The sequence below is a fragment of the Haemorhous mexicanus genome, chromosome Z (genome assembly GCF_027477595.1).
Source record: "Haemorhous mexicanus isolate bHaeMex1 chromosome Z, bHaeMex1.pri, whole genome shotgun sequence".
NCBI classification, from domain to species: domain Eukaryota; kingdom Metazoa; phylum Chordata; class Aves; order Passeriformes; family Fringillidae; genus Haemorhous; species Haemorhous mexicanus.
In genome coordinates, this window is record NC_082381.1 from 57,215,387 (window position 1) to 57,236,248 (window position 20,862).

The 20,862-nt window shown below is 36.7% G+C and overlaps 1 protein-coding gene across 8 annotated transcripts in view; it reads right to left on the reverse strand.

Annotated features, from left to right (window-relative positions):
• CCDC171 (coiled-coil domain containing 171) overlaps positions 1–20,862 on the reverse strand; it is a 155,534-nt gene that overhangs the window by 107,893 nt on the left and 26,779 nt on the right. For all 8 annotated transcript variants that reach the window (XM_059836830.1, XM_059836827.1, XM_059836829.1 and 5 more), the window contains 3 exons: positions 16,194–16,286; positions 14,703–14,863; positions 7,593–7,731 (listed from right to left, as the gene is read on the reverse strand). In XM_059836830.1, coding sequence (XP_059692813.1) covers positions 7,593–7,731; positions 14,703–14,863; positions 16,194–16,286 — 393 coding nt within the window. The remainder of the gene's footprint in view (positions 1–7,592; positions 7,732–14,702; positions 14,864–16,193; positions 16,287–20,862) is intronic.

A 20,862-nucleotide genomic window follows, 5' to 3' on the forward strand; every position in this document is an offset into this window, starting at 1 on the left:
ATATGTACTGTATATCAACTAATATATTATTCATATGTGTATTTCAGTGTTAGGTCCCCAGTAGCATTTACACACTTTTCCTTGTGTGAGAGTTTGTACAACACTTCATAAAGAATTTCCAAATCGCTTCTATATATTGAAAAATAACCAAGGTTTAATTCCTTCTCTATAAAATTATCTTTATAAACAGAACTTGTAAATGTTGAGATCCGGTAAAAATATTTTATGGGATGCAACCCCAATAAAGTAATTTATTCTTGTGTACTGACATCATCTCAGAGACCTCACAAATTAAAAATAAGGAAATATAATAATATGAAAACATCACAATAAAATAAATATTCTTTTTACATAAAATATTCCAGCACAGAGAAGGCGAGACTAAATCTTCCCGGAAAAGCATTTTTTTATGGAAAAGTAAAATGTGAGAATTTTTTTCAATCTCCTCATTGAATTTTCCCATTTTGTTTAGTTAATTTACCATAATTTAGTCAGTGTGTTCCAGTCTATTGAGGCTTCACCACTTCTCCAAGGTTTATTTACTAACTGCATCTATACTTCTGAAGTCAATTTTTGTCCCTTTTACAACAGCAGTAAAGATCAAAAGGAAATTACTTAGACCAGCCAGTCTCTCTACACTTGAATTGCAAAATATTAGTATCTTTCCTTTCTAACTTCTATTTTCAATCACTGTCCCCATTATCAGAAATTTAAGGAAAAAAGTGCTGTAAAATACACTGCTAAAAATCCAGGCACAGTCCAAAAGGATCTATTATTGATCTGATTTCTTATGTCTCACTGACAGGTATCTAATAAGAATGTATACAGTCATAAAATCTTGAATTTAAGCTGACAGGACCTGTGGAGGTCATCTGGTCCCACTCCCCACTCACAGCACAGTATGGTCGAAGCCAGGTTAGGCAGCTCTGAACCTTATTCAGTCAAGTTTTGAGTATCCTCAAAGATGACATTTCAACAAATCCTCCAGGCAATTTGTTCCAATATCTCACAATCTGCATTGTGAAGTTTTTGTTTTCCCCTTACAGGTAATTATAACTTTCCTGTTTTCTCTTCTACTTCTAATGCACAGATCTAAGGAGAGTATACCTCCATCTTCTCCACAAGCACCCACTTGATAGTTTACAGCAGTAGCTATTATCTCCTTAGCTTTCTTCAGTCTGGACAAACATAGGGAATATGCATAATGCTTTACTTTGAAAAGGAAAATTGAGTGTACAAGTATAGAATCAAACACAATCAATTGCAGCTGACAGATTCAGCTGTTACAGGAGATATGATTACAATTCTTCTCAACAACTCCATCCACCAACATGTTTTGCCATTCCTTAGAACTACTGGAGAAGTACAGGTGTAATTGTTTCCTGGGTTATTTCAAAAGGGAAATCAGTTGACAAGAAAACTGCTAAAGCCTTTACATAAGTTTGCTTTATAGACCACATTAGTAAACAGGTGGAAGAATATTTGTAAACTCAATTAAAATTTATAAGTCTTCTGCTGACTTTGTTGACTTCCTGTACACCAGAATAGACCATTCTTAACCTAGACAGTGATCCTTGAAAACAACTTCGATAATCTAAGGTGAGGTCTGTATGTATTTAGGGGACTCCTGACTAAATTCCAGTATTAATAGGAAGCATAAAGAAGATTGTTCAGACATACAAAACTTGGAAAAATATGGATACATTGTTAAAGCCTAGAGGGATATGTTTAGGAATGCCAAAATCCATCTAAATTTGAATGTGACATGGATGTGAAAAGCAACAGTAAAAGATTTTTTTAAGTACATCACCTGCAAAAGGACGACTAGGCAAAATATGAGCCCATTTCTAATGAGGCAGTGATCTGGTGACTAGAAGAGACCTCAATCTTCACTTGAAGAACCTGTCCTTGGGAATTCCAGGTCCCTGAGATGAGTGAAATTTCCATGAACACTTGAGAACTTAAAATTCTCAACATATATTAGAAATATTTCCCACAGTCCTCAAAGACAATTCCCTTCTTCACAATATATTCCAAACTGAAGGCTAAAAACATGGAAGAAAAATCATACTTTCTGAACCCAGAACATAGGCTGAATTTTAGCATATAAAATGCTTCCTTGAAACAAACTTCATATCCATAAAAAAGGCTCCTATTATCAAACTCTCGAGGACAAAACTCTTGAGGACAAACTCTTGAGGACAAAAACCTTTTAGTAGAAAATGTGCTTGACAATGTATTAATTTAATCACCAATTTCAAAACACAATTGAACTATTAAAGAAATTAAAGAGAAGCTAAGTATTTTTCATTAAAAATACTGTAAACTCCAATGAGGAGAAAATCTTTTTTCCAAATACTTCCTATCCTTATCTGTAAGGATAACTTGAACTATTCCAAAAACTGACTCCTTATTAAATTCTTCCATTCACTGTCAGATTTCTGTTAATCTTCCAGAAAGGTATTTTTATTTATCTGGACAAGTTCCTACTACCTTGGTTGTAGACATATTTTCCTTAATTACCAGTGTTTGACTTTTCTTCCTGTTTCCATACAGAAATGATGTTCCATTGTTTTTGCAACATTTTGCAAAAGCCATGGTCAACTAAAATAAATGTGAACTCTACACACAGTTCCAGGACAGCCCACAGAATCTGATCCTGCAAATGAGCATCTGTATCTCAAGTTCAGTAACTTTTAAAAGGTAAACATGTGGGCAGGACTTTGAGCCCTTGCATTAACGAAACCACTGCAGCAGTAGGCAGGGAGTCGGGGTCCAGCTGTACAATGAACTGCCTTAATTCCTGAGGAATTTTCTTTACTTTGTATACAGTCATAAGAGGTTCCTGGGGAGGCTCTCTTGCACATGGACTAATTAACCCACTCAGTCTGTATTACAAATTCCAACTGGTGATGGCAGAGTAAGAGGCAAATCCAGAACTATCCACATAGCCACCAAGGAACAGCATGTTCAGATACGCCTTGAAAAGTACTTATGTAAATTCTTTACGAAAGTATCAGAATGTTTACCAGGCATGACCTTGGGGGCAGCAAATCAAAGCATCTACAGAAATACAAAAGACTGCTCCACAATTCACAAAACACAGGCTTTACTCAAGTGATACTCTGTAAAGCAGAAAAGTGGCACAAATTTTTCAGCAAACAGACATAAATTGTATTAAAAAAAAAAACTAAAACTATCACTGACAAACTCTCTCCTTGGGCTTCTATTTATTTTTGCTCAAGTCATCAGACTATTGAATACTTCTTTCATTTTCTTATATCAGCTGTAATTTTCAAAAATCTCTAGAAGAGTCTGGCCACATGTAAGTTAAATACAATCCGTCAACAAATTTAATATCTCAGTCTTACAAATTAATCAAAATGCTCAAGTTTTATTGAAATCCTTCTTGTCCCTCCCATAAAAAGAGATTTGTAACAACTTTTGCTGGGAGACAATGTTATAAAGTATCTCCTTGGGTTTTGGGGTTTATTTTTTTTGTCCAAGTCAGAGAAAATTTTTTGAGAACTGCAATTTTAAACTTTAGATGCCTATCTTCCAACACCAGGACATCACAGCTTGAGTGACCTCTTCACTTCCCAAATAAATTTAAAAGTTTGCAGAAGATCATTTAAGCATATGCTTCAGACTAACTAGTCTTCTTACATTAGGACAATAATAGAAGTAGCAGCTGGGAAGAAAAATTCTCCACCTATGTTAAGGCAAGAAAAAAACAATCAACGTAAAACAACCCTTAACAATTAATGCACAAAATTAATGAAGAGTGTGTATCAGGACTGAGATTTTTTTTTTAACTGAAAGAAACTGTCCACATTAAATTGTCTAGATGACATTTACATGTTTGCCACTGTGTACCAGTTTCTACTCCAGAGAAACTGTAGAACAAAATCATAATCCTCAGGGTCCTTCATGGTCTGTTAAGCCAATACCTAGGCCACTTCTGTTAAAGAACAATGCTTAATGTGTACATCCTGGAACTAGATTCTCAAATATTTCTGTACTGACATTCAGTGTATGATAACCCACAAGGTGTTTACGGACAGCTGAGATGCAAACATGACTTCAGGCGCGGCTGTAAGAGAAAGATTTACATGCCATGGGGAAAAAGACAAGCTGTGTGCAATCTGTTACACAACATATATACAAATTATGCTAGTTCTGATAGAATCTGTAAAAAGGGGTGGAAATAAATACACCTTCCAAATTAAAGGCATTTATACTAAGGTACAATATTTTAATTATTTCACTTTCCTAATATGCATTCTGATGAACTGGCAAGTTTCCCAAATTTAAATCTGCATTTCTCATAAAATAAAGGTTTAACATCTCCTGCTTGTCCCATGCTAAAATCATCCACTACCAGGTACTAGAAATGTAAATATCTTGAGTAACTTAAAACTCCTGAAGATACCACTTATTCTTTCGATGGGGCAGGAATAAAGCTGGGGCTGTTTCAAGATAAATGAAGTGTTAAATCACAATGACCATTCTAAATTCCTGTTCTTGAAACTAAAAATTTCTAGAAACCCTAGCTAGATAATGATAAGCTTGAGACCAATTTCCTCAAGTAAACACAATGTAAATATTGAGAGCTTTCTCATGCTGAGCATTCATATGCAATTTTGTTTGATAGTAACAGATCCTATCACATTTGACCCATGCAAGTTTCTGGCAAACTTCTGCAACATGATGGTATTTAAAATTACAAGCAGAATAACTACTTTACTGTACATTCAACTGATCCATTACGGAAAAAAAATGCAGTTTTTCATGTAAAGTTTCAAAACAATGTACTTTACAAATATTTTGTGTACTTTACAAATAATTTTCTGTATCTTACAAATATTTTACAAACAAACACATTAACTTGTATGTTAACAGTACCTTGAGAAACCAACTTAAGATTACCAGATTGAAATGGAAAAGATGTATTCAGGATGTCAATAATAGTACAAAATATAAGAAAGTAATTAACAGATCAAGAAAGCAGGATGTGGAAATAAAGGGAAGAGAACGCACTGACAATTTCACACAATTTTAGTATAAGTAAAGGGAAGCCTAATACAGTATACTGAATGTTATTTATACTTCGTTTCTACTATAGCCTTCTGCTTTTTGATTTTGGGAAGAAAAATGACAAAAAAACTGCCTATATTGAGTAAACAAGACCACACACAGGCACTCCTGCTTCCCAATCAAATACAAAAGTCTTCAGGAAAAATACAAAGCCATCCAAGGTGATAAAAATCTAATCCCACAGGGGACCACTAATACAACTCTTCAGAAAATGAGTATTTTTATTACCTGTTCAAGACAGTCTTGTGGCTTGAAATCATTCCAGTAAAGCAATTAAAACAACCTGCTATATGAATAAGGCAGTTCTTTCAAGGGGGGCAATCTATTTGCTTTTACTTTCAGTTACAAAATGTTCATTCTGAGTACACCATTTAATACTGTTGTAATTACCAAAAAACCTGAAGCGTGAATAGAATTTTGTCCTGAATTCTTGCCAGGTATAACATACATTTGACTACGAAATTTTTCTTTGTAATCTTTTTGTGCCTGATAAAATTACTTTTCAGTTTGATTAAGGCAGCAAATGTCTTTTAATACTTTAATGCTTGCATTGAAGAAGCTGTGTCCTCCCAAAGGAAAAACCATTTTTTAGTTTTATTTTTCTTCAATTTATTAATTATCAATCTACCTGGGAAGTGAATAACACTAAGACAATGTATGGAGTAACTCCATCAGCTGAAGAGTAGACACCAACAAATCTGAAAACTCTCTGATGCAGATCTCTGCTCCTATATATTGAATAGCACAATGCCTACTAGGAAATAGATCATGGTAATCTCCTACTCTCATAGGTCCAAGAGGAAGCAGGAACAGAAATTTACAATACAAAAAAAAAAATTGGCTAAGTATAGAAATACTGTAAATGCTACTATACAATAAAGAGAGATAAGGTTTTCAGATCATAGAATCATAGAATAGCTTGGTTTGGAAGGAACCTTAAAATTCATCTAGTACTAATGCTAGACCAGGTTGCTCAAAGCCCCCTCCAATCCAGCCTTGAACTCTTCCAAGAATAGGGCATTCACAACTTCTCTGTTTTGAGCTTCTTTGTTATGCTTCATAACTTTTCTGTTATGTTTAAGTGCCTCACAACTCTCACAATAAAATTTTTTTTCCTAATATCTGTTAAAAACCTTCTTTCAGTTTGGAGCCATTCCCCTTGTCCTCTTATTACATGCCCTTCTGGAAAGTCTCAGTTCAGGTAGTGGAAGGTCACAATTAGGCCACCTCAATACCTTCTCTTCTCCTGGCTGCCTCATAGCAGAGCTGCTCCATCCCTGTGATAACTTGGTGGCCTCCTCTGGACTCTCTCCAACAGGTCCATCTCCATCCTGTGCTGAGGACCCCAGAGCTGGATGCAGCACTGCAGGTGGGGTCTCACCAGAACAGAGAAGAGCAGAGCAGAGCAGAGCAGAGCAGAGCAGAGAAGAAGGGCAGAATCCCTCTCCTGCACTGCTCACCACACTGCTTTGGATGCAGTCCAGGATGTATTTGGCTTTCTTTCCTTCAGCAGGGTCACATCCAGCCTCTCACCCATCTGCACCTCCAAGTCCTTCTGGGCAGGGCTGCTCTGATCTGTCTATCCCCAGCCTGAGTTGACACCGGGGAGTTGCCCTGAACTAGATGCAGCACACTTGGTCTTGGTAAATAACATAAGATTTTCATGGGCCCACTTCTCCAGCTTGTCCAGGTCTTTCTGGACGGCATCCTATCCTTCAGGTGTGTCAACTGCCCCACTCAGCTTGGTGACATCAGCAAATGTGCTGAGGGTGCACTCCCATCCCTTCATCTACATCATTAATGAAGATATCCTAAGCTTTTTGTTTTGACCCTCCTGCTATAAAAGAGGATGGCAAAACTGATATTCAGAGTTGGGGTACGTAGAGACAGTGGGAAGGCAACAACTGGTCATATAAAAGGAAAAATATTTCAGAAAATAATCCTGTGAAATACATCCAATAGGACAAATGCACACCAAACAAAAAAAAAACCAAACCAACCAATTTGTCACCTTCAAAGAAGACATTTTCAAACAGTTTTTGCAGTCAAATGCTTGCATTAAAGACATTATGTGAAATAAAAATAAGCAAGTCTAGCATGGTAAATAATCAAGCCTGAGGGAAAAAAAGCTTGGATAGGAAGATATAACATTCTTCACAAAAAAAAATCACAATCCATATTTACAAACTGCTTTCTTCATTAGGAATGCAAAGGCTGGTTACTCTTGACTCATAGCCAGACTTTAAAATAATTGCTTTCTGCAAATAATTCCTCAATTAAATACTTGGTGTATCACTTAAAATGCATTTTGGAATTAGTTTCCCCAGTATTTTATCTATATTTACTCTTGTTTCACAAAACAAAGTAATATAAATAAAAAATCAGAGTAACGCAAAGTCAGATTTACTCCACAGCTCAGCACAGCAAATCCAGATTATGTTCAGAGTATGTTTAAAAAAACCTAAAAAACAAGTGCCACAGGCTTTTTGTCTTACCATTGCAAGTTCGCTCTGTAATTCACTGCAGCTTTTTTCAGCATTCCCTAGTCTTGTAGAGAGGTCCATAATTACCTTCTTCTTTTCCTCAATCACTTCTTTCATTTGATTGTTTGAGGAGAAACACTCTTTTTCTAATCTGGAAAGTTCCAACATTAGAACATTTTAATCAAAAATACTTATGTCAAGTAGTTTACATATTTTTAAAAGACAATCTGGGTATCACATCATGTTAGCACATTGTATGACGTATGAAGCTGCTTGCCTTATTTTATTAAGTGAAGAAACTTATACATTCCATCTAAGAAAAACTTTTCTTTATGATTATGTTCTTTTCCATTACCAAGGCTTGTGCTAGACTTCCAGTCATAAATTAATTTGATCATTTGAATATGGACTCCAGATTATATGTAATAAACAGAAGTCATAATATTTTAATTAACACATTAGTTCTCTTCAGAAAGTCATCAGCACTGATTTCAAGTACAAAGCTTGCTCCTTGAGTTTCCACATACCTGACTATATTCTTACCCTGGTTCTGGCCAGAAGAGGGTTAATTTTTGCAGTAGCCAAGTGGGCATGGCTAGGACCTGGAGGTCATTCTATACCATCTTATGTCATTTTCTGGGGACAGGGGAAGGGCTCCCTTGTGAGAGGCAGAGGGACTGGGTATGGTTGGGGGTTTCCACAGTGTGCAATCACAGGTGGATCAATCACTTTTTCTTCTTTGAACACTCTGTCATTAGTATTGTTGCTGTTACAGTTCATTGTCTTATTTCATTGTAGTGTCCAGTAAAGTGTCCTTATCTCAGCCCATGATCTTAACTTTTTCTGAGACCAATTATCCTCTCCAGCCTGTCACAGAATGATGAAGAAGAGGGAGGAATGATCGAGCAGCACATGGTTTGGAGTGTTTCTGTGGGAACACTAAATTGGGGAATTCCATTCTTAAGCCATGACAATTCTACTCAGAAATGCATTATTTCAATAGCAGACAATTCAAAATTTCAGCCAGTTCTTGAACTACATAAGTCCCCCTGATATTCAAGAAAACAAATATATAGAAAGTCTGGCATGATAAAAAGGTGTGTGTCTGGCATGATAAAAAGGTGTGTCATGAGAAAATTACAAGGTCAAACAACAGCAAATAGGAGACAAAGCCAGGGACAGGAAGCCAAGGAAAAATTCAGAAGGATTGCCGAAGTAAATAGAGATGGAAAGGAGGTACCCCAGAAAACGCACCTAGAATTAACATTTACAAAAGATGACAAAGATGAGAAGGGATTTTACCACTCTTATGGTAGGAAAGAAAACATGAGCATATTCTACACAAAGCAGCTATTTTACCAACAGCAGAGAGAGAATGTAAGCATACTCCCTGCCTTTTTGTCCTCCATCCTCCCTGACAAGGTCTATTCCCAAACCTCTATTGTCAGTAAAAGGTCACTAAAAGGAGAACAATTGCTAGCAATCAGTGAGGATTGTGTCTGAGATAACCTGTGAGAACTCAACCCTTAGAATTGAAGAGATCAGCTCACCTACATTCAAAGGTTCTGATAAAGCTGGCTAATCTCAAAGTGACATTGCTCATTATCATCATGAAAGGTCACAAAAATTGGGGAAAGTTCCTGGGAAATGAAGAATGTCAAATGTCACACGTATATTTGACAAAAATATAAAGGAGAAGCCAAGGAACTATAAACCACTAAGCTTCATTTCAGCCTTGGAATGTTACAAAGAATTCCTTCTAGAACAATCTTCTGGGCTCATGAAAGAGACATAGGTGACTAGGAACACTCAGGGAGCTTAATCATACCTGACCAACCCTGTTACATTCCATGATAAAATTATCAGAGCTGTGGAAAAAAGGAGGGCAAATACATAAATATTTAGCACCTATAATATGATTTGAGGACGGATTTTAGCACTTTTTAACACAGCATTTTTATAGCTGTTACAACTTAAGTCTATATATGTGAATTATAACATTGATAAAAGTGGTTGGATAGTAAAGCCCAGATGGTAGCAGCCAGAATGGCTGTAATACTGTAGAGGTCTGTCTAAGATCTGTTTAACAGCTCCAGCCATCACCTGGAGTAAGCCAAGAGTGCAGTCTCACAATACTGGCAGTGAACAGTGAACTGGGTATGGGTAGATTATGACACAATATAATTGACACACTCAACAGAAGAGCTGCCATTCTCTAGTCATGGAGAAAGAACAGGCCAGAATGAAACTTCTGACATTCAACAATGACATGTGCAAAGACCAGAATTTAGGAAAGAAGACCACCCTAATGGGTTGTAGCTCATAATTGGCTGGATAGAAGCTATGCTAACAAGAAGCTGGTAACCATGACACACGGCCACTAATCAGCACCACAGCATATGAGCAGAGATAGCTAACAGCATCATGGGCTGTATTAATAGCAGCATAGCCAGATTAAGGGAAGTGATTAATCACCTTGTATTTTGCAGTCATTACAACACATCTAGGATAATGATTGTTTTTAACTACATGCACCCCTCACAAGATAGGAAAAAAGCTGGGGTGCACTAAAGGCATGGTGACCACCATAGTCAGCAGCAGAAATACACATAAGAACTGAGGAAACTTGGTATGTTCAAGCTGGAGAAGAGATAACTCCATGGTGTACAACAGGCCTCACAGTATCTAAAAGGAGGTTAGCAAGGAAACGCAGATGATCACTTCACAGCAGTGTTTGTCTACAAGACAAGTACTGATCCAAAAGAGGTTCAGACAAGGAGAAATGTTTTCCAACTGCATGGAACAGGTTCCCAGAGAGATTGTGCCATCTCCATTCTCCACATTTTCAAGACCTAACTGGACTAAACCCTGAAGAGCCTGATCTCATAGCTTATATTAGTTTGAGCAGCAGGTTAGATTATAGATCTGCAATTCCTTTCAACCTGAACTGTTCTTTGATGTAGCTCTCAGCAGTAGAAACATCCAGTAGAAACATCCATCATCTCTTTTTCTCCTAGCACTCCTGTCTCCCTAGAACTGAAAGCAGTGCAAAGGGCTCAAAGTTCTTGCATTTTTGAAGCTTTTGAATCAGTATTGTCACTTTCTGACTTTAATTTATTTGTTAAAGATTAATGTATCTTTTAAGTTGAAGGACTACTTCACCAGTCCACCAAATACCTATGTGCTTCTGCATCAGCCTGGATGATTTTTTGCTGTAGCTGCAGATGTTTACTTCTTATTCTTCAAAACCTGCCAGTTTTAGTCCCCCAAAGTAGCTTTTACCCTCACAACTTTTGGAAACACAGCAAAAGCAGTTCCAAATTATTTTATGTCATGTTCTCACTCTTCAAGAAAAGTAAATTCACACAGAGACCCAAATCCCACGTTGCTTCCGATTTACATAGTGCTACTGGGTTCAGAGCTAATTAATAAATTATGCAACCCAGAAAAGCCTGTTAGCTTGGTTTTAGTTATTACAACTATATTTTTTCTAAGAAAATAAAATATTATGCCACCCAGAAAAGCCTGTTTGCTTGGTTTCAGTTATTATAACTAGTTTTTTTTCTGAGAAAACAAATTCTTACAGCATTATATAGCTTCCAACTTTTGCATTATTTACCTATATCAAGTCCAGCTAAAGACACAGGCAAGTGTTCTAGCACAACAAATGAAAGTCTCTAAGACTTTCATTTGGCTAAGGCTTAAAGACAACTCATGCAAGTCCTCCAGAAAAAGAGAAAATATGTTTGGATGCCAAACTATGTCTTAAAAAAAAAAAAAAAGCCAAGCTCCTGACATTGTCTGAAGTCCGAAGACCAGACCCTTCAAAGGTAAGTAGATCAAAGGCTGTTGTATTCTCTCAGAAGGTGTCCGGTGAAAGCAATCACTGATTTTCACCAATGTTACTGACACTTGTATGCTTCAAAGAATAAAAAGGGGACAGGAAACAGATGAGGCAGTACCTGCCCACCCCATGTAATTACCTCAAGAGAACTGAGTAGATGAATATCCATCTCAGAAAAAGCTTGACCTTTGCTACTTATCTTAATAGAGGTCTGGAATTTTGTTGTCTGGACTAACAAAATCGTGAGAATAGGCTGCTCGTGTTTCTTCAACATCTCTTAACAAAACCACCAACTATTTTACCTGTGTTTTAATTGTCTTGATTTTCATGGAAGGGTTTGCATTCTCTGAAATCACAGAACACAATTTGCTTTCAAAAAACTCAGCTGCTAGAAGTAATTGCCTGAATCAACACATGATTGTGTTCAAGCAGTGAAAAGTACTGTTTGGATATTAGACAACATTTATTCTCATATTCAATTAACACATAGAACAGATGCCTCAGGCATAAATTCTGTTTTATCCAAAAAAAACCTCTAGGATAGGGCATATTTCCTTCCTGAAGAAGAAACACTGAACATAATTGTCCAGTTCAGAGCACGAAAGGAAGGCTTCTTAAGGTTTATCTTGCATTTTAGTAACTGAAGTATTTACTCCTCTGTAAACACTACTATTGAAATTCTTAAGGCAAACGGTACCATGTCTGTAAAAACTGTACTTCATAGTCTAAAGTACAAAAAATATACTTACAGGTATTTCCTGCAGTAATTCCAAACAAAGAAATATACTCTCTAAAAAAACTTTTTTCTTTTTTGTGATAACATTTTTCAAAGATGTAACTTCTGTGGATCAAAACTATCCTAGACACAAATCCCTTCAATGCTCAAAGAAATATCTTCATATATCTAGATAAAAGATTCTCACAAGGAAAAAAACACTATTGAATGCACAATACAATTCAGTGCCTAACCATTATTGTTATGGTGGTCCAAATAATCTAATTCAGAAAAATATCTTTAAGAGATTCTCAGAGACTTAACTGGAAAGCTACTACTTACAGAAGTTCATGTTTTTACCCAAATTTACTAATCCAAAACTTAAAAAAACAGGTCTTGTAGTAAAGCTTGTAAAATTCTAATGGTTTGGAAAATAAACAGATGTTTAAGTTACATTAAAAATGCTGCTAATTAGGTAATATCTTATTAACACCTATTGGTTCCCAGTACACATCCATACTAACAGCTCCCTGACTGATTACAGAAAGCCATGTTATGGCACCATGTTGACAAGACAGGATAGTTTTTTCTAGACTGAAAACTACAACAGCTTAACAAGCCTTATTCAAAAAACCAAACTAAAAAACACCACATTTCACTAAGGATGATTAATTCTTCTGGTCTAACATCAATTCAAAGACAGACTCTGGAATATGAGGTCTTGGAACAAGTGAAGAAATGGTTCAAGAACAAACAGTGGAAGTGTTTGAACATTACTTCAAGAAAACTTTCGTAACATTAATTTTTCCATATCTTCTGGACCATGTATGGGAACCTACCAGAGCAAAAATAAAAAACACACTGCACCAAATTAAAAACTAAGAAAACCAAACCAAGATTGAAAAAAAAGATCTATAGTCCATATGCTCTGTAAGAATAAAAAGTTACACACAAGAAAAGGTCAAATGGTACAAAGTAGCCTGTGTTATGCAAAACTATTGATAAAACAACCATTCCTCAAAAAAAGGCTGGTTTGCAAACAAAGGAGCTTTTTAAAACAAAACAATAAAAATGGAATAAAATGTCAAATCAATGGTCCAGGCCTTCTCCAATTCATGGAAAGGCAAAGAACTTAGTATTAGTCGCATATCATGTATTTGCTGACAGAGAACCCATGCTCACAGCAAAAACAACCAGGCAGGATGAGATTACAGTTTAATTACTGATGTTATTTTAGAACTGTATAGCATCTTGAATTATACTTACTCAGTTTCACAGCTGTGAAGACTGCAGTCTTCCTGAAGAATAATTTTAGATTACTATCATAATGTTTTCCACAAATTTTTATCATAACAGTTATATCTTTTTCTTTGAGAAAAAAGTTTTCATTTTTTAATGTGAATCTGGTTTACCTAAATGCACATCAGGCCTCTTTTGACCTTTTTTTAACAAAGAGCTCTAAGATGTTTATAATACAGCCCAAGTTTAAACTCTATTACTTAAAACATCTCTGTAAGCATGAATATAGGAACACTTGGGCCACAAAATTCCTTTTTTGTAGGGAAACGAGTTTCTTTTTTCCCCTCTACTGCTTGTATGATCAAGTCACCACAAATATTTTTATGTACAGATCCCCATAATCCTAGACTAAGAGATGCAAACTGTCTTTTTCAACCCATTCTACTACCTCTCTCTCCCCACAACTCCACTGTGTGCCACCTACTTCATGTCTTCTAAACCCCCTCTTTCCCTAAATTTCACAAACTACTACCCTTTATTTCATGCACTCCTCAGTTCTCTGTCTTCCAGCACCATTCTTCTTCCTGATATTTTCTCACCCCAATAAAAACTTCATTCAGCTAAGGAAGAAGAGTCGGTACAGTGTATCCTGTATCTGCCCAGGAAATACAGCAAAATCTTTCTTCCAAAAAACATCTGTTACTACAGACACAGTACATTGTGCTGAGCAGGAAAGGAATCCCAGGTAATTTCATCTGTCCTCATGTACTTCATCCCTTCTTCTATTTTCATTAGCTAGTCAACACTTTCCACAATCATTCAAAAGCTGAAAATGAAGATTTACCATTATCAATGACACACAACTTCTCAACAGGAGTCTTAAAGACTGATCTAGCTCACTGAAGTGAAAAATAATATTTTCATAATAATGTAAGTATACACAGAAGAAAAAAATCTGTTCTAACCCTGCCATTTGTGCTTTCCTACACTCCTCCTAAATACACAGGAGACAGGACCCTGCCATATCATTTCCAACATTTTTGCTTTGGCAAATAATCGGTAACAGATCAGTTATTTTCTTTACCCACCATTTGGTTACTGATATGGACCTGTTATTAATATTTTTAATGGAACACCAGGTTCTGAACTTCAGGTTGGTTTGGGAAATTGCATCAGATTTAGTTGTTTTATACTGACTGAAAACTAAATAAATATAAGCTGTAAGCTTATATTTGTAAGCTTACAGCTTATATTTATATAAATAATGTAAGCAATAAGTGGTAATCCAGCTGCCATTTTACAATGAGTTTAGAGGGAAACTTACACATTGAGTTTTTCCAAGTTCTCCTGGGCATTGTGTTTTTCCCTCTCATATGCATATTCTAACCCTTTGAACTCTTTCTTGATGATTTCTAAATCTGAAAGAGCTTCTTCTCGTCTGTCCTTTTCCACACGTACAGCTTCTTCAAGTTCTTGAATTCTTAACTACATCAAATGATAAAAAAGCAATAAAAGCAAGTTAGGAAACACTTACATGATCTTCTATGGTCTGTTCTGCTTTCAGTAGAGTATATTCTATTAATTCAGTATAAAAGCATATACATATGTAAAAAACATTGAACATGTGTAAAAATGTAAGAATACATAAAGTTCAAACCAGAGACAAATAGATATGACAATGAAAAGTACCATCTGTTCTCATTTGGAGGTGTCTGAACACTTCCAGTTCTTATTAATACTGAAGATTTCCAGGGAAATTCTAGTTTTTAAACAGACTTATGAAGCGTGGGACTAACAATAAAGGACATACTTTCTCTCAGAAAAAAGCACACTTCTAGCTTGTTCATGTACATAAATAAGGAAAAAGACTTTATCAGTTATTCATCCATAAAACCCAAGCCTCTAAGTTTAAGGAGTGTTATCCTCTCAGTTCCTTTGTATGTTGCAGAAATAGAGAGGAAATTAAGCAAACTAAATCTTTTCTAGTTAAATTATCACTTTTAAGACTTAAGTGCCCGCACATACAGAAGATCATGAAAATAAGAAAATAACTGACTGAAGAACAGCAATGCTTATTTCAGAAAATAGGGGGAAAAAAGATACCAAATTCCTTTCTTTTTTGCTTAGTTTTTCGGAAGTCCAGTAAGTAATATCATATTCGTTAACAAACTAAGAAATCTCCATTTGGTTTTTTTCAAACTTTTTTTTACTAAATCATAATTTTTTTACTGAGTCCAACGCTGTGTGATACAGATACAAAAAACTAACATCCAAGTATATACACTAGATTTATTCATATAATCAATCTTCACTGGTAACTGCGAGTATCATAATTTTGGAGCTGAAGTGTACTCTAAGAAATTGTGTTTGAAACTGCAGTTTCAGGTTGCATTATGCTCTCACTCCTAGATAAGTTGCATGTATGCAAATGTCTCCAAATTCCTTTAAGTAGCCATTCAGAAGATACAGAGCAGCATATTTAAACACTAGTATAATGCTTAACAATTGTGAAACATTTCCTTTTCCCTAACCGTTTAAATAGTAGTGGGAATTCTCAAAATTACTATTATGACATCTTATTTTATTATTTATTCTAATAACTTTAAAGTTCCCTGAAAAGCAGATACTCTTCTATTCTGTACCTATATATATATATTTATTTATATATTTATATATTTTTATGATTTTGACACTTATTATAATAAAACTATTTAGGTTTTTCACTGGAGCAAGTGCTCTTCATATAATTGGGTATTAGTTATTTCACAACTTCCTCAACTGTAAACTTCTATGAAATATTTAACAAAAAGTTTACCTGGATGATCTCTGAAGTGAAATTGGATGCTAAATGTGCTGCTCTCTCTGCTTCAATGTCTTCTTCCAGTTTCTTTGTTCTCACTGCAGCTGCCTAAAAATACATTTTCAGGATATTTAAGTTCAGAGAGAAGATAATATGACACCAGGTTTATTCAACTTATTAAGCATATTGTGATTCCATACACCAATCTGATATATCTGAATTTCTTTGGAACTGTGACAACTCATACCAAGAAACACATATAACAACATTTTCTACATATAAGGATTATTAAATTAATATTTTCTATTTAGTTAAGTAAATTGATGTAGTATTATGTTATTGCAGCATTTTTTTATAATCAGCTAGGGTCAGAAAGCAAATAAACCAAGTTAAATATTCTTCCTATTGCTCCACTGTTTGCCCACTTGAGGCAACATAAATATACTCTGTATGTTCTTAAATACATTGAGGTATCAACAGAACATCTACAATTTCATAAAATAGATGAAATGATGCACAGAGAAGATTCTTCAAAAATTTATCTGCTTAACATACTTAATTTTAAAAAATCACAAACATCACTACTATATTTTCACACTGTTAAGATTATTCTCATAATTAAGAGTGTCTTCAAAAAAGGTAAGAAGGACCCAAGGAACTACTGGCCAGTCAGGCCTCACCTCAATCCCTGGAAAAGTGGAGTGCCTCCTTCTGGATACCATCCCTATCACAACATGGAGAACAAGAAAGTGATCAGAGAAGTTGGCATGGATTAAGCAAAGGGAAATCATGCTTAGACAATCTGATTGCCTTCTATGATGGGACAACTACCTGGATGGATGAGGCAAGAGCAATTGGTACTCTTTACCTTCACTTCAGCAAGGCTTTCAACACTGTCAACATCTTGTGGACAAACTAGGAAGTGGGCCTGGATGAGGGGACACAGAGGTGAACCGAGAACTGTCTGAACCCAGAGGATTGTTATGAGTGGCACGGGGTCTGGTTGGAGGCCTGTCACAAGTGGTGACCGCCCAGATTCAAGAGTGAGCCTGGTATTGTTTAACTTCTCCGTCAGTGCCTTGGATGAAGGGGCAGTGCCCCCTCAGCAAGCTCACTGATGACACAGAGCTGGGAGCAGTGGCCGATACCCCAGAGGGCCGTGCTGCCCTTCAGAGGGTGGAGAGAGGGGCAGGGAAGAACTGTCTGAAATTCAACAAAGGCACAGGCAGGGTCCTGCACGGGGGGAGGAAGAACCCCAGGCACCAGCACAGGCTGGGTCTGACCTGCTGGAAAGCAGCTCTGAGGAGAAGGACCTGGGAATTCCTGGTGGACAGCAAGCTGTCCATGAGCCAGCAGTGTGTCCTGGTGGCCAAGAAGGCCAATGGTGTCCTGGGGTGCACTGGGAAGAGCAGTGCCAGCAGGCTGGGGGAGGTGATCCTGTCCCTTTACTCAGCCCTGGTGAGGCACGTCTGGAGTGCTGTGTCCAGTTTCTGGGCTCCTCAGGACAAGGGAGACACAGAGCTGCTGGAGCTGGTCCAGCGGAGGTGACAAAGATGATGGGGGGACAGGAACATCTCTCTTGGGAGGAAAGGCTGAGGGAGCTGGGCCCGCTCAGCCTTGAGCAGAGATGACTGAGAGGGGACCTCATCCATGTCTGTGAATATCTGGAGGGAGGGTGTCAGTGGATGGATCCAGGCTCTGCTCAGTGCTGTCAAGCACCAGGACAAAAAGCAACAGGCACAAACTGATACATAGGAAGCTCCACCTGAACATGAGGAAGAACTTTTTGTTCAATGACCAAGCACTGGAACAGACTGAACAGAAGGGCTGTGGAGTCTCCTTCAATGAAGACACTCAAGAACTGTCTGGACACAATCCTGTGCCATGTGCTCTAGGACAACCCTGGTTGAACAGGGAGGTTGGACCAGATGACCCTCTGTGGTCCCTTCCCACCTTACCCATTCTGTGACTGTGACAAATAGCTTGATTAAGACCCTTTATATTCTCTAGGTATTATTCCTTCCAAACATTAGCTCCTAATCCCCTTTGCCCTTAACAGAGAATTAGCAAACTATGTCCTGCCTCAGTTTTGCAGGACTCCTTAGCATACTCCCAAGATGAACATCTGTTAATAGGATAGTTTTACTCAAAAATACTGCCAGCCTAGTAAAAGTAAATAATAAATACAAGTGATATGGATTTCACTTCTTTTCTAATTCAAAAAAACATTCAAAAAGCCTGTCTAAAAATAATTATATTTTAAATTTGACAGAAGACAAAGAAAACAGTAAGGAAGGTATCAATTACAACATTCAGAGAGGAAAATGTAATTTTTTTAAAAATTAAATGAAGAAATGGAAGCTTCACTGAGAATATTGCACTGCATATCCTAAAGAGCAAAACCACTATTTTGTCTTTGGCTGGCTTAAGTGTCTATTCTCACAGCAAACACTGAAAAACAGTGATTCTGAGAGTAAAGTTTTCAGGCACAACATACTAATTCACAAGCTCTGCACTGAATTTGACTTCTAAGTCTTATTTTATTTCCTGAACACCTAACTATGCCTTCATCACAGCCTCACTCCAGCTGAAACTAGAGATGCAAAACACCATCAAAATGGTTAACTTATCCTTTCAAATGGAAGCCCCTGAAACTCTTAGGTTTTTTCAGTCTCAAGATGAAAAATAAAACTGAAATAACAAATAATAGCTTGAATGATGTCGTCAGTAAGAATTAAAAACTGAAACAACAAGAGTCTCCCAATCAGAATATACAAGTATCAGCCACTGGTATAGTCCTTCAAAAGAATATTCTGTCTTCTTGAGCTAACATGATGAACACTAAATGCAAGGACAAGCCACATGGTCCAGAGGAAACACAAAATCCCAGAAGTATAGAAGCCTCAGTCCTAAGAAAATACAGGGACAGTACGTGAAGAAGGCAGGAGCAGGCAGACATCTGTAAGAAGTACCAATATATCACTCTTTTGATGTCTGAAGTAGGAGCAATTCCATTTAACAGTAACATTTATAGATGTTATCTTTGCTTGCATTGCCTCAAGTCACTGAAGAATTAACTTGTAGAATTAGCATGCCTATTAAAAAAAATACACTGGCAAAATTTAGCATTTCAGGCACAGACATCTCTGATGAACTCTGAAATAAAAGAAACAGATCCTTTCCACAAACAGAACAGTATGTCTAGCCTACTGGAAAAGAGTTATGATCTTCATAACCAAAGAAGAGCCAGATGTTCCTGACAGGAATCCAATGTAAAGCATTCAAATAGATTCAAGATAGCATACACAGAAAAACTGTATTAGAAACCAGAAATCAAACTTTGACATGTAAGTTCATATCCCTATATAAAGGCATGAAAAAAGTTACTTTTTCAACACTGGTGTTTCTTCCTAAAGTTAAACATAGCAATGCCCTATTCTTTTGCATTTGATGTTCCTCTTCTTCTAGAGTTTGATTCTTTAAAGCTTTGCCTCAGAAGTTTTACAATCTTGCTTACATTAGTTCACAGTAACTCCAAAAATCAAAGACCCAGGGGAAAAAACAAATCTTTTTATTCAAGATAATACACTGTTAGAGATCTGACAAAACTCCCACTAATTTTTTGCATTATTAGAAGCCAAAGATTAAGAGTAAACCGTATTCTTTCCAAAAGTCTCAGAAGATTACTCAGGCAAACCTTAACCTTATTTTACCACTCTATGTACTCTACCCAGAAGATTGGTTGCTTCAAAGAGCCTGTAGAAAAACTACAGATGTGAATTGAGGAAGTCATGTAGATGCTGACGGTGGAGCACTGAATATTCTTTTTCATCTGCTCTATGACTACCTTGCTAAAGCTTATGGCTCACCATAGTTCTAGCAAATTTAAACCAAGTCAGATGCCAGCAAATAATTGAGAAATTAGTCAGAAAAAACCCCAAACTTCATGGCAGACATTAAACCAGCCACTACCGCTTAAGCACGTCTAATCAATACAGAATTAATAATAGAAAGAAATTCAGATTTGCTCTAAGGAAAAGAATCTTAGTATTTCAGTCTATCTGCACATCAGCCATAGAACTTGCACCTGTATTTAAAGCTGCATCTGAACACTCAGTTGGGAAGATCACAGCTGCAACAAAATGCCATATAGAAAATCTATTCTATTTTGCTGATAAAGGTTCAAACAGGCTCGGCTAATACCTATATGCACTTCCCTTCACAGTGAGAAGCTGCATACTCCACCAGTGAGAAGAATCTATTACACATTCTGTGAGTAGAAGAAAAATGTCAGGAGGGAGTCTAACCTGTAAAACCATGGTAAAAGTTCCAAAAAGAGAAATAGGAAGGAGTTTTGTTTTCCTGTCTGACAAACGGAAAGTCACTGGCATCAGAAACCCGTTAGACAGGCAAACCTCTTTGAATCGCAATAAAGATGAGAGTATTCAGTATCCTTACTGAATCACTGAATATCTGAAAATTTTACAAAATGCCTTACAAAGAAGAAGCTGTGTGAAAACCATCTAGAGTAAGCTTGCACGCCACAGATATCCAGATCATAGACTTGTATCTGGGAGTCAAATGGGAATACATACTGGTTTAACACGGAAAGCTTCTTGTGAGGTCCAAATCCATCTCAAAGACGGACCAAAAAGTGAGTTCTCCACTGATTACAAAGTGTTTG